The 15,259-nt window shown below is 34.7% G+C and overlaps 1 protein-coding gene across 3 annotated transcripts in view; it reads right to left on the minus strand.

Moving 5' to 3' along the window:
- TAF2 (TATA-box binding protein associated factor 2) overlaps positions 1-15,259 on the minus strand; it is a 90,976-nt gene that overhangs the window by 16,615 nt on the left and 59,102 nt on the right. For all 3 annotated transcript variants that reach the window (XM_034668556.1, XM_034668558.1, XM_034668557.1), the window contains exon 22: positions 8,948-9,057. In XM_034668556.1, the coding sequence (XP_034524447.1) occupies positions 8,948-9,057 (110 nt within the window). The remainder of the gene's footprint in view (positions 1-8,947; positions 9,058-15,259) is intronic.

Genomic DNA, 15,259 nt, shown 5'->3' on the forward strand with positions numbered 1-15,259 from the left:
TGAGCCGAAGGCAGACGCTTAACCACTGTGCCACCCAGGCGCCCCTATCCATAAATTTTTTAACTGCTCCAGAACCTATGCAGAGGGAAAGGTTTATGATGTCAAGGGGCCATCTAATGACCCAGGCCCACTGGCAAACCCTCTACTCTAAAGATGTATCTTTTTTTTTTTTTTTAAAGATTTTATTTATTTATTTGACAGAGATAGACACAGCCAGCGAGAGAGGGAACATAAGCAGGGGGAGTGGGAGAGGAAGAAGCAGGCTCATAGCGGAAGAGCCTGATGTGGGGCTCGATCCCATAACGCCGGGATCACGCCCTGAGCCGAAGGCAGATGCTTAACCGCTGTGCCACCCAGGCGCCCCTAAAGATGTATCTTAACATAGATACTTAGAAATTGTAATGGAAGCAGTAAATGCTTTCTTTAAAAAAAAAAAAAAGATTTATTTATTTATATGAGAGAGAGAGCATGCACATGTACGTAGGGGGGGGGGGGGGAAAGGGAGAGACAGCACCTCAAGCTGAGTGCAGAGCCCATGTGGGGTTTGATCTCATGACCCTAAGATCACAACCTGAGCTGAAATCAAGAGTCGGAGGCTTAACCAACTGAACCGCCCAGGCGCCCCTGGAAGCAGTAAATGTCAGTGAATGAACTAACGAGTTTTGTAATTAGAAAAAATATTATCATTATACCATTCTTTTTTTTTTTTTAAGATTTATTTTAGAGAGGAAGAGAGAGAGTGCTAGTGACTGCGTGAGGGGCAGAGGGAGAGAAGCGGACCCCCTACTGAGTGTGGAGCCTGATCAGGGGCTCCATCTCAGGACCCTGAGATTGTGACCTGAGCTGAAAGCAAGAGTAAGATGCTTAACCAACTGAGCCACCCAGGCACCCCCATTACACTGTTCTTCTTGGCAAATTAATATTAGACATCTACTAAAAATTTAATATTCCCAAAACAGTATTTTTTCTGGCCCTAAATCTTCCTTTTGATTCCTTCTTGGTAACTACTCCACATTCATTCATTCTGTGTTCATCTTCCCTGATTTTCTTCTTGAATAGCACTCCATGAGCCCTTATGAACCGTACCATTTGAAACAAATTCTCCTGCCAAATTTATTACTTTCAGGTTTTAAATATGGTAAGAAACCCTACAACTACTTAAAAAAACATGATTCAAAACTTATTACTGAGGAGGAGGAAAATGTGTTGCTAAACGCCTTTATATTTGTGTTGCTCTACTAGGTATTTGTTTAAAAAATAAAAATTAAAGGAAAAAGCAAACCCTAGAGATAGCAACAGGTGGTAAAACACATACTGACCAGAAGAAGACTGACTGTGTAGAAATTTGGTTTAAAGTAGTTGAGAGACTAGAGGCAAGTTCTTTCAGTTTCTCTGATGAATCCCAAGTCTTTTTTATCTCCAAAATAAGGGTCTTGATCTTAGATTATACCTTATCCCATATCAATAGCAGATCAGAGAGCAAATCAATACCAGAGTTCTTTCTTACTTTCCCTTTTCCCCAACAGAGCACTCCAGGTAGATACTGACATCAAATGGAATAGACTGACAGGACGAAATCTGTCATCTAGGGTTAGAGAACTGCTATGGTTTCTAGGTAGAATTTAAAATAAATGAAAAGTAACATGTAAATTCTTCTGGGTAAGAAAAATCCTACACATACTTAATTTTGTTCAAGAACTGTGATTTCAAAAGAGGACCATAATGTTTAAAAAGGAGAAACAAAAGAGAAAAGTTGCTACAGCAAATTTTAGGCAGCATAAATATTAAGCTTTGTGGTTTTCAACAAATATTAGAATAAGTAAATAAAGTGCCATCAATCAAGTAGTGATTCTGAGGAGACTTATCCCAACAGGTAAGTAAATATGATATAAATTTTATGCAAAGGAAATTCATATGGGAACAATTATAATTTCACAGAGTTCAGACGATACACTACACTGTATTAGGCACCTTTTATGCCATGAAACCGCTATCGTCAATCCTATTTGAGACATCTTCAACTTTGTTACTGTGTGATACGGTAACAGATATATAGCACTGCTAAAAGCAAAAGAAAGGTAAGAGCTCCTAAGGAGGATGAGGTTTTGTCATAAAAACTACACAGAAACTAGACATGGAAAGAACAATACAGCCTGAAAAGTAAGGATTTTATGCTGGAAATCCACTTCCTTCCCTGGAATATGCAGATCTGGACACTTCCATGGCCCAACATTTCTTAATTTTTTGTAGGCATCCCTTATTCTCCCCCTCAAAGCATTTTACACAGGTAGGTTCCACAAAGGACAAGTTACAGATTCCTGCGTCTTTTATTACAAAGTCTGGATGGGCTCAAACCTCTGAGGGAAGGGAAGGAATCCTGCCAGGGCAGCCAGCTCTATCTGCTCAGGGGCGTTGCAAGAAAAGGAGTGAACCTCAGGCATTTATTTTATCAGTAAAGAAAACTGGAACAGTTTAGGGTACATTTACACTGGAAGAAAACTTGGCCTTGAAGATCGATATCACCTAATTACATCTGCTGCAAATAACCATCCTGAACTATGTCGCAGATGACATCAAAACCAGTCAGGCAATTGACTGTGGATTCCTCAAGTTTTTAAAAAAAACTATTAGCAAATGAAAAACGTACACTTTGATGAACTAGGGTGTTTTGTTTTCTTAGAAGTCAGCTTAAAGATAATTAGGCAGCACAGTGAAGGCTGCTAAATGCACAGAACACCTAGAAAAATAATTCTGATACTTTTTATTTCTATGTAGGCTTTTTGGTTTGTTTTTGTTTTAAGATTTTATCTATTTCAGACAGAGAGGGAGAGGGAGGGAGAGCATGTGAATGGGCACAAGACTGAGGTGGGGGGGCTAGAGGAAAAGGGAGAGTCCCCACTGAGCAGGGAGCCCATGTGGGGCTTGATCTCAGGACCCTGAGATCATGCCTGAGCCAAAGGTAGACACTTAACCGACTGAGCAACCCAGGTGTCCCATGGTTTGTTTTGTTTTGTTTTTTGAAGATTTTGGTAGATGTTCAATTTGGATGGAGGAATGAATATTGTTTTGTTCTTGAGGGAAACTACTGATAGTGTTTCTTCCCTCAAAAAACTGATTTTTAAGTATTAAAATGTAGGGCTGATAAGAAGGAGCTAAAAAATGAAGAGAAGTACTTCCTATAAAATTACAAAAGAAAAAAAAATCAAATTACATTTCAAAATCCTGGAACAAAGTCTTAAAATGGTCGTATTATTTACAGTGCAATTAAGTTGAATGGCATAGTGGGGAAAACACCTCTGCTAAATTACCAGTCTGCTCTGTGATCTTGGGCAAGTCAGGTGCCTGGGCCCTAAAATGCGAACACAGATCTGAAATGATGCTTCAGATCCCCTCAGGTCAAAAATTCTATGATTTCAAATCAATCAATCCATCACTGAGAGGCCCTGAAACATCTTCTGATTTCTACCCTCAGTTATAGCATTTCTAGCTTAAATGGCCCCAATCACTTAAGAGGCAAGGAATGCTTATATGAAAACTACAACAGGCATTATTCTCTCCTCTCAGGTCAATGTTGTCCATCCTGTCCTCACTAGCAGTTATACTTTGTTTCCCACCTTGCTTACTTGAAACAGAACTCTCATGAAGAAAGCAGGAAACCCAGTATTGATGTTCTCTACTCAAATCACAAAGTATCTAAAGACAAACCCCCAAAATAGCAAATCTGATACTAAAAAGATCATCTCTTCATTTTTGAAGTAATTGCTAGTAAAGCTCATCAAGCCAAAAAACTGCTTAGAGCTCATTTTGAAATTGAAAGCCACTGTTTCCAGGACATTTTTCAATAAACCCAGCACTTCTTATAGATGACAGAAACTTGGAAATCTGAACAGAGTCTTGTCAGGCAAATAACAACTGCCATAGGGCAGTTCTGTCCTGATCTCTCTATGCATATTACACTAAGTACAAACATTTCACTCATATCCGTGTGTGTGTACACATATGTAATTTCCTACAAAAACTGTATTAATATGTTTTCATTTTCTTGACCATTCTTCTTCCTAAAAAGTTTTTGGTGGGAGAAAACCAGAAGGCAAGAACTTTGAAATCTTTTTTTTTTTTTTTTAAGAACTTTGAAATCATCTGACGTTAATATCAAATTTGCCTATTTTCTTACTCTGAAATGTGGCAAATTCCACCAAACTGAATTAGAAGTTGTCTTTCATTCTACCCCCTAGAGTTAGGCCAAACACTATAAAGTATGACGTAAGCAGCCATCAATGTCCTGAGCAATTTCATAAATGCTTGCACGTCATCCTTACAGTAATGTGCCAAACACTGAAGAGCAACTTGGGAGTAATGCTAAGATTTCTTTCATAATGATACACAATCTTGTCAATGCAGGCCTCTATCTTGAGAAATGAAAAAACACTGTTAATCAGGTAAGACTTGAGAAAGTACTTACATTTTAAATAAAATGCAAAGCACCAATAAAAAACTCCAAGTCCAAAGTTCTTAATTTTTAAATGTATTTTTAAAAATTATTGTCATGTTGGTCTATAATCCAGTATCTTACATAAAGCCATAAAAGGTAGGATTCTCGTCTGTTCTGAATTTTAAGACATTTTTCTTTGGGAAAGGAAAATAATTTCTTTCACTGTGGAAAAAATACATATACACAGCTAACAGAAGAGAGCCAGGTCATAACTCCAAGGGTTCCCCATTGTATATAGGATAAAATGCAAACTCCTGAGGGACTTTCACTTTTGCATCCTAAACTATTTTTCCAGATAACACTATTTGTCAAACACCCTTTCAGAACTTGAGGCTTTCTTATGTAATTCTCTTACCTAAAATGTCTTTCTCCTGTGGCAAACACTTCCATTCCTTAAGAGCTAGCTCAAATGTCACCACCCCACAAACATTCTGCCGTTCCAGACAGGGTTCGTGGTTCTATTCTTCAGGTTGTTAAAGTACATTGCTCTTCTCTTAATTTCAGCAACTATCTATTTGTATTAAATTCCTATACACACAAAACAGAGTATAGTGGCATATTGGAGGTGCTCAAGAAGTAAATGGTGAATAAATAAATAGTTGAAGCTTTAAAAAGAACTGCCCATAGAGGCGCCTGGGTAGCGCAGTCGTTAAGCATCTGCCTTCGGCTCAGGGCGTGATCCCGGCATTCCGGGATCGAGTCCCACATCGGGCTCCTCGGCTGGGAGCCTGCTTCTTCCTCTCCCTCTCCCCTGCTGTGTTCCCTCTCTCGCTGGCTGTCTCTCTGTCACATAAATAAATAAAATCTTTAAAAAAATAAATAAATAAAAATAAAAAGAACTGCCCATAAACAATGAGATACTTCTAATTAAAAATAAACCTATTTATTTAAGATTCTTAAGCAACTAGGGACAAAGACCATATAATGTGAAAGAGGTTTCTCTTTAAAGATGTTTATTCCTTCTGAGGAGCATTATTCTTTAAAAGCTATATGGGAACTACAACAACATTTTGGCGGACAACCAAGGAAATGTGGATATGAGCTATATACTGGAGTACGGCATGTTGACACTGAGGATATGTAGGAGGATGTCCTTATTCTTAAGAATATATACTAAAGTATTTTGGGGAGAGTATCATGATGTAACTTACTTTCAAACAATTCAGGAAAAAAGAAAGAGGTATGTATACACAAAGAAAGGGAGGGAAAAGAAAGAAATATGGTAATAAGTTAACAACTAGGGAACCAAGATGAAAATACATGGTCATTCACTGCATTGTTCTTAAAATTTTTCTAAGCTTTGAAACTTTTAAAAACAAAATGTTGGGAAGAAAAAGTTATGTGGGAAAATTAAACTAAGGAATGGGGTAAGATATCTAATGTCTGTATGGATATGTACATATATAGCTGTGTATATGTGTGTTTTCAAAACAAAAACTGTTGGGATGATGCCAGAGTAGCAACCCAGAACTTAAGGTTGAGTGGAGCTAACCTAACACACCAGGCAGAGAGAAGAGACCAGGCAGTCCTGGGATCTCAATGGTAGAAATCTGGGAACTTTCCTTCTGCTATATAGCCATTAGGATGACTCAGTTTCCAAGAGCCGCTAGTTTCTTTACCTTTCAGCTCTAAATACCCTTAGTATTTTTCTAAAAAGACTATTATTAATATTCATTAATGATTTTTAATTTTAAAAGAACATGAATATAATTTCATAATTAGTTCATTTGTCTTACTCCCAAACTAATTTCAATTTTTGAAATCCTAACGCTATGCATCCTACCACAATTACTCTCTTATTGAGAAGTTTCTGAAACCAACTAAGCAAATGATTCTTCAAAAGCACCTGAGGACCACCTAAGATGATCTTTTCTTAACTGCTATGATACTGTCTCTCTATACTATTTCAAACGGGTTCAACAAATTTTATAACTATGCAAAGTCAACACATCTCAAATCCACTTTGGAATAGGATGGAAATAAATTAATATAATTAAATCCCTACTGTCTACAGTTTATTTGTTCTGCATATGTAAATCAAGACAATGTTTATCTCAAATGACCAGATGACCAAGGAGTCCCAATGGGGAGTGCGGGGCAGAGTTCAGTAGGATCTAGGGACTTAGATGATGTTCTAGCTCCTTTTGTTATAAGCCAATTCTCACTACCATTTCTTCAAAACAATCACAAGTAAGAAGATATATAGCAATGTGAAAAATTATCATGATAAAATGCTGTTTTAATACTTTCATTTCAACTACAACTATGTATTTTCCCCCTAAAGGCCAAATATACTTATATGTTAATAGTGGGGATATAATAAAATTATATATTTTCTGTTTTGGTTCAGATAAAACTGTAACATGATTATATTAACATCATTTTTAAAAAGAAACTTTAAAAATTATGGGGAGCCTGGCTGGCTCAGTTGGTGGAGCATAGGATCCTTCATCTTGGGAATGTGAGTTTGAGCCTTGCACTGGGAATAGAGATTACTTAAAAAATAAAACCTAAAAAAAAAAAAAAAAAAAAAAAATTGAACCAAAAAAAAAGGGATTTCTTAGATCTGATTCATTCATGTATCCCAAAGGTTCAGGAGTGGAAGGGAAATGAGCAATCCTCCAACAAATCTCCCCTAATGTCCAATGTCCTCTGATAACGTTAAAAAAACAAAGCAAAACAAGACACTATTCCCAACTATTCATGCCACTCCCACTGTTCATACTGCTTCCATTTATTTATAACTCTGAAGAGCTGAGCAATAAATTGTTTACAACTACAGATCTGTTTTGTTTAGAGAACTGCCATAGAGAATTCCAAATCAAAGCAACAACTGTACTTTATACTGAACACTACCAAAATTAAATACTAAAACATCAGAGCTTGAATTTATATAACCACAACTTTCCAATGGGTTTCAAATGTCTTACAGAAATTGTTCCATTAATCTTAAACACATATTTATTCCGTTCAAGAAATCTTCCCTAGAAGTGATGAGATTTTTTGTATTTCATTATGCTTATTCAAAGTTATAATCCATCCCAGTCATGGAATCATGCATTCTTGTTAAGAATATATTCAACACAGGATAGTTTGTGTCACATTTTAACTAATAAATGATCCTTTACAAGTTCCTGAACTTGTGTATTTATCCCCCGGATCTAAATGACAGTAATCATAACATCCTTCAAGGTACCACAAGTAGCAAAATATAAAACATTATGTAAACAGCAGCAAACATTCTTCTAGGGATTAGGGAAACCATTAGAAAAATAATTTAAGCTTTATCAGTAGAAACCGGTTTATGTGTTGTTTTCTGAATACTTTGAGGACAAGGGCCATATTACTATATTTCAATTTAATACCTGCTATGGTGCTTTTACTTGGGGTGTTGCGCTATGATTATGAAATTGAGGGACAGAGTTATACAATTACTTAACAACACAATGCCAGTAAATAAAATAATTTTTTTAAAAGAACCAGAACTTGGTATTTAGTTATGATTTAGTGAAGTGGCCACCAATGAAACAAGCAGGACAAGTTATTTTCTAATATTCTAGAGAGCAGATAAAGTAACATACATATTGGAATGAATAACAACTGCTCTCTCACCATCTATCTACCTGGCATAGTTTATCTTTAAGTAAAATAAATTCACCTTTTAATTGAATTTTAAACCAAAACCAGCATTACATTTCAACACATCAGAGCCATAAGGTAAATTTTTTAAAAATATATACAACTGGAAAAGACCAAAAATTCAATTAAATAAAAATAAACGACCTACAAAAAAGGAACTACAAACAGCTCAGAGAGATTAGAAGCATAATGATATCATTAGTCTGTTAGTTTAACAACATTTTGGGCATTTAATATGAACTAGATACTGTGCTTTACAGATAGTAACTCACTAAATTTTCAGTTTGCAGAGGCAGGCAGCATCGTCATCTCCATTTCATAACGGAGATACACAGGCTTAGACAAGTCACACCTCATAAATCATTCAGCTGGGACCAGACCCTCATCCAGCTGGTTCCGGAGCCTAGGCTATCCTGCCTCTTGACCTCATCCAAATACAGTGAATGCAAACTGTGCCCTGGGAAAGGCCACTAGGTAGTGAGGGAAAACAGATGAGAAGACATTTTTCAACTCTTTGTAATCTTCTGAAATAAAAATAACAAGTTAATACTTTGCAGGTCTATATTTATAGCTCCTTAGACATGTGGGATACTTCCACATAAATTAATATTTTTGTTTCCTCAACCACCTTGTGAGGCAAAGGGAGTGAATATATCCTTAGTCAATGTCACCACGCTCACCACTGTGAAGGCAGATGTGATTAAGTATCCTTCTTAAAAAAAAAAAGATAAAAAAATTAACCATAGTTTTTTAAGTACTGAAAACTTGTTGTAAAATGAAAATACTCCAATAATAAATTTTTTTTTTAATTCTTACCAGAATTCATAAGTTTCCAAAGTTGATCTACCAAGGCTTCATTGCATAATGGAGACTCCATGTTCTTAGTAAATGGTGGGTTCTTCGTCAACATGTTTAGAATCTTATGTCTGACAGATAAAGAAAAATCAAACTTTTGCTGACCATGAAATAAAAACATTTGAAAATTATCTGTAGTATCTCCTTCCTATTTTATCTTTTCTTAGATTTATCTTTGTGTTTAACTTCAAAAGACATTATTTCACACATCTTAAATATTTACTATTGTTTTTTCACTAGAAAGATTCTGGTGGGTTTGTTCTTTCTAAATTTACCATAGTGTATGAGGAGGTCCTTTAAAACCTGACTCTATGTATTCCTAACCAACCCTTCCCATTATATTTCTAAAATGAATATTTTATTCTCCTTGGAAAAATTTTTAAAGAAAGACTGGTCAGTAAATACAAAAATCTTAAAATGGGGCAAAAAAAAAATTACATATGGACCAAGAAGAAATCTACACTGAGGTAATAAAATGAATACAAGCTTCATTATTATAGTATATTTGTAAAGCATGGAAACGTGCAGAAGCATTTAAAATATGGAGACCAAAAAAAAAAAAAAAAGGTTTCCTCAAAATGAGCTGAAGTTTAGAGCAGTTAATTAGTAAACGTATCCTCATGTTGGGTAACAGTTAAAGTCTGCTACTGGGAGTTATCTCCTGTGAGAGGCTACCTTAACACTTCTGGAGTCTTCTAAAAATAGGGCAATCTCACCAAAACAAAATCTGAAAATGTCCAATGCTATGAGTAGGAGACACCAGAGAAAGAAGACAGAGAAACAAAAGAAAAAACAAGGGAGCTATGGCAGTAGTCTAACATTTAGTGTAGGGATAAGAACCAAGCCCAGGCCTAAGAGATTCAAGACCACAGAGTAATGGAATGCTTGGATATGGAGAAGAAACTTAGGTTGTAATTACAAATGAGATTAGCAAAATCTTAAAGGTGAACCCAAGGTAGTTTTTCTATTTAATTTTTGGTGGTAAGGCAGCAAACTGGATTTGTACTTGAAAAAGAGATGGGAGGAAAGTGGAACTACTAGGTTGCAGATTAAGATATTTAACCCCTTTTGGCTTCAATTTTATGTCTGTGAAAGTGAAAGAAGTGGACTCTTACTTTAATATCCTCTTGTGCTTTGATATTTTAAGACTGTATAAAAGACTACTGAAAAGCAATGAGAAGAAAAAGTGAAATGGAGTTATAGATGCAATTTACAGATAGGGACTATGAAAGAGGATACCGATCTTCATGGATATTTCATATGCATATTTTCGTACCCTTATAAATAAACACAATTCCTGTCCTTAAGGACCTCAAAATCTATCTGTAAGAATAGATCACTATTACAGGTAAACAATCTTTAACAATATGGATGAGTTTGTTCTTTAGAGCATGTTAATGTTGCTATACTTTTAGTTTGCATTAAGAAGAAAATTTAAGTTTCTATTTGGCTGCTTTCCCAGTTACCCCAAATACCGAAGTGGTAGGGCCCAACTAACAAAACTTTATGGTATTTACTCAGATCATTACAAACTCTTTAGAACTGTGCTAATGAACTGTAAAGAGTGAACAGAGGATATCTTTGAAATGATCACTAAAAGAGAAATAATGATCAGTACATGTATTACTATTATCAAATTAAACATTTCTTCAAAAATTTAGTTTTTCTCTAAAGTTCAGATGATAGAAGAAAGGATTTTACAAAGAAATATTTACAAATGACTAAACACCCAAAGTGATACTCGGAGGACATAAAGTTTAAGAGAAGACAATGAGAAGCTCATGCTTAATTTTACAGAGATTAAACATAAAAATTCGGAATAAGCATATGCTTCAGACAACTGGAACAGACCTAAAGCAAATCCTGAGAAAGTCATAAGTTTATAGGTTTGCTGCTGTTCACAGCAGGGAAAACATCATATTATTTCCCTAAACAGTTGAGAACTTTCTTGGTGGGCCAGTCCAACCTATTGCCAATCACGATCAATACGAAATTCAAATCAAAACCAGAAACATGCTCAAAATCTCTCATGAGAAAAAGCACAGGATGTATGTCTGTCTCTTGAGGGACTGATACACTGTAATCATATGTATGCTTCCTTCCAAAACCAGAATATAATTCCATGTCATCTTTAAAACAACTCTATTTTAAAGAATATAATTAATAGTTCTTCCTATCAATATAAAAAGTATATTCATGGATAAAAATGACTGGAAAGCAATAAAAATATTCAATGTTTCTGGTTAAAATAATTATAGGCTATTTTAAGTTTTCTTCTTAATATGATTTTTCATTTTTCCAAATTTACATGAGTATTAAAAAAAGTCATGCCCAGGGATGAATCACTAAATTCTACCCCTGAAATCAATACTATATTATATGTTAACTAACTTGAATTTAAATAAAATCTTGAAAAAAAGAAAAAGAAAAAAGTTATGTCTACTAAAAGGAAACTTTAATTTTCAAAAATGTAAATTTCATTTTAGTTAAAAAATAAGACACCTAGATTTAATTATTTATTTAAAAACTATGCACCTAGATTTTTTTTTCCTTTTTTAGATTATTTCTCTATCTTATCAGACATGTAAAACGAACAGCAAACTTCATGAAAAAAAGTGTTAGTAATCGGTCAGGTGATTATACAGGTTAACTAAAGTGCATTTATGTTCTTTAAATTCTCAAGATACCTTAACAAAAAACTAATGTATAATCTGAAAATCTTCTATTGAGAGAAAACTATACAAATAAAGTGGACAAGCCTATTACTATATTTAAAACATCAAGCCAACATGAAAAGCTGAGAACTTCCTCAACATTTCAAAATAAACACCTTAAAGCTTTTTTCTGTATACAGTTGTCAACATAGAGGTAAAATCACTTCTCTTTAATATATGAAGGAAGTTAAACATACATATGATTAGGAAAAAAGCCATGCATATGATCAGAGGAAAAAGAAAAAAAACTGCACCCAATCACTCATTTCACATGTATTGAACCAACTATATATAAGGCACCATGCTATGTTCAGACATACAGTGACAATGGGAAACACGGTCCCTGTCTTTTTGGAACTTACATTCCCGTGGGGGAGACAAAGATAATCAAATAGTTTCAGCTATAAAATTAATACTTATATATAGGAGGTATTTCTTTACTTAAGTATAGAACAATTGTAGGATTTTTATGGGCGACTATGACTTCAGGGATCTAGTACAGGGAATCAAGGAAGCATCCTGCAGAAATAATTTTCAAGTTTAACTCTAAAGCATCAAGGAATAAGTGCAGGTAATTTGGGGTTTTTTTTCCTCCAGACTTTAAGGTTTCACCCTAAAATTCTTCAGAACTTTATCTAACTCTACCAAAAGCAATAATTCCGATATATATAATAATAAACACAGAAAGAGAAAATCAACATATATTTTTAAAATTTAAGTCTTACTGGGGCGCCTGGGTGGCTTAGTCGGTTGAGCGTCCAACTCTTGGTTTCAGCTCAGGTCATGACCTCACGGGTCCTGAGAATGAGCCCTGCATCAGTCTCCACACTCAGCAGGGAGTCTGCTTGGTGATTCTCTTCCCCCGACCCTCCCCCAACTCCCTCTCTGTCTCTCTCTCAAATATATAAATATATCTTAAAAAAAAATTCAGTTCTCACTGAAGACCATTTATCATTAGGAATTTAAAAATTAACCAAGGGCCATAAAAATAAAATGCTTGTGTTTGGGGTAGGAGAGTAATGCCACTGATTTTAAGACAGATACCAACGTTTACCATCTTTTAAGACTAAGAATTCTATCCAATCAATAAAGCAGAATATGGCAGATCTGTATTGTAGTTACTTAATGAGTTAAAGAAAAAGTAATAGAAAAGACTGGTGTTTGTAGGGGGAAGAGGGGCAAAATCGGTGAGGCAGGTCAAAGAATACAAAACTACAATTACAGGTCATAGGGATGTGATGTACAACATGGTGACAATAGTTAATAATACTGTGTTGCATATTTGAAAGTTATTAAGAGAGTATATCTTAAAAGTTCTCATCATAAGAAAAAAAGTGTGCAACTATGTATGGTGATGGATTTTAACTGAACTTTTCATGGCGACAATTTCCCAATATATACTAATACTGAGTCACTGTGTTGTACACCTAAAACATAATGTTATATGTCAATTATACCTAAAAGAAAGAAAGAAAAGAAAAAGGGAGAAAGAGTAATGATGGGAACAAAGAGAAAAGGACAGAGTTCCTATTCAAAGTATTAAAAACAAAGAAGAAACACAAAAATATGGACAGATGTACCAAGATACTAAGAAATACACACATCCATTAACTGTTATGTAGTAACACTTCTATCCTCTGATGATTAACATTAAAGATTTTTGAAGATGAACTATGGGTTAGATGTTATTAAGTACAGAAGAAGAGGTTCCCTACTGAAGATATAAATGAATCACATCAATTAAGAAGAAAAATGTCAAATATAATCATGAACTATATCTTTAAATAAATTTTCAGTTCAGATTATAAATAACAGTGCTCTTGAAATTTAAATGTTATTAACAGTTCCGCAACAGAATTTCAAAAACAATCATTTAGACTGTACAGTATATAATTTAATATAGAAACTTCAGTTATTATATAGTATTACAATCTTCTAAAATGGTCTTCAAAACACAGTTCCATGTCTCAGAAATACATGACTTAATGTTAGTTCTGATGTTGTGAACTGAAAACATAAATGAATACATGATACACTTTGTTCATACTGTATTTATAATTTCTGTTCCTACTTGCTACCAGTAGGATCTTATAAACTTTCAAATTCATGAACTTTGTCAGGTAAGAGTTATGAAGCTGGTTTCCTGCCTCTTTTATCTGAATATGTACCTTAGAATGGATGATTATGAGATTTTCATCCATGTCAACCTCACCTTTAGTACACATCAATCACAAAGAAAAATTATTTAAAATACAATTTAGATCACAAATCAAGAACTATGAAATATTAACAGCAAAACTTTGTACAAAGATATGCTTATAATAGGCATCATTTAAAACACTGAAATGGGGGCACCTGGGTGGCTCAGTCGGTTAACTGCCTACCTTTGGCTCAGGTCATGATCTCAGGGTCCTGTGATCGAGCCCCGCAATGGGCTCCCTGCTCAGTGGGGTGTCTGCTTATCCTTCTCTCTCTGCCTCTCACCCTACTCATGCTCTCTCTCTCTCTTGCTCTGCCCTCTCTCTAATAAATAAAATCTTTAAAAAAAAAATAAAGATAAAAAAACACTGAAATGGTTAGAGCTGAAAGACAGACAGACAGACATAAAACACTAAAAAAAAAAGGTCACTTCACCAAGAACTCACTGCTACAACCAACCTGAGAAACTACCGGTAGTCAAAGACAATGTCTCTATTAGGGAACTGTAATCTCTTAATGTGGACTCCTCATGCCCAGATGCATTTCAGTAAGGTTAGAGAGCAGTTTGCCTGTATGCCTTTTTAGAAGAAAACAACTATCCGCCAACTTATGTGTAAAGCTGAGTAAGACAATTAATGTCTCTAGGTTTATGTTCTTGTTTCTAGCAGGCATGACTAGAAGTTACTTCCCACAATTCAAATTTTATTTTACAAAGTCATAATCCTAAAACAAATGAACAAAACTTTAAGTGTCTCATATATACAAAGAAAGGAAGACAGTTAAAGGTCAAAAATTTAAACCTATTCAAATACACTATGAACATCCTACTTTGCAAAAGGAAACAACAGAAGTGAAGAAGGAAATGAAGACTAGAAGAAATACAAAAACGAAAACTAAGTCAGGACTGGGACTTTCTTCAATTTTTCTTTACTTTCTAAATTTTAAATCTTACATTACACTTTTTAAATCCTAAGTTTATGGATTAAAAATTGAGATCTTTTTTTAGGAGATAGAAAAGAACAAATGGGATACACCAAGACACTTCTCTCCATGACTTTTAAAATAGACTGAATCAATCCATACAGATATTAGAAATTTGGATATATAAGGGATGTCCCATGTACACTACAAATTGTTATATAAGCTTTTCTTTAAGTTACAATAGAAGTTGTACATAAAATTGCAGGGAATAAACTTTGCTTATTAACAATGTATTTTTTAAAATGTCTTTCCAAAGGCATACACAATTTTTTAAAAGATTTATTTATTAGAGAGAGAAAAAGAGAGAGTGCATGCACGAATGTACAAGCTGGGGGTGGGGCAGAGGGAAAGGGAGAAGCAGACTCCCCACTGAGCAGGG

This window comes from Ailuropoda melanoleuca, chromosome 9 (genome assembly GCF_002007445.2).
Source record: "Ailuropoda melanoleuca isolate Jingjing chromosome 9, ASM200744v2, whole genome shotgun sequence".
Lineage (NCBI taxonomy): Eukaryota > Metazoa > Chordata > Mammalia > Carnivora > Ursidae > Ailuropoda > Ailuropoda melanoleuca.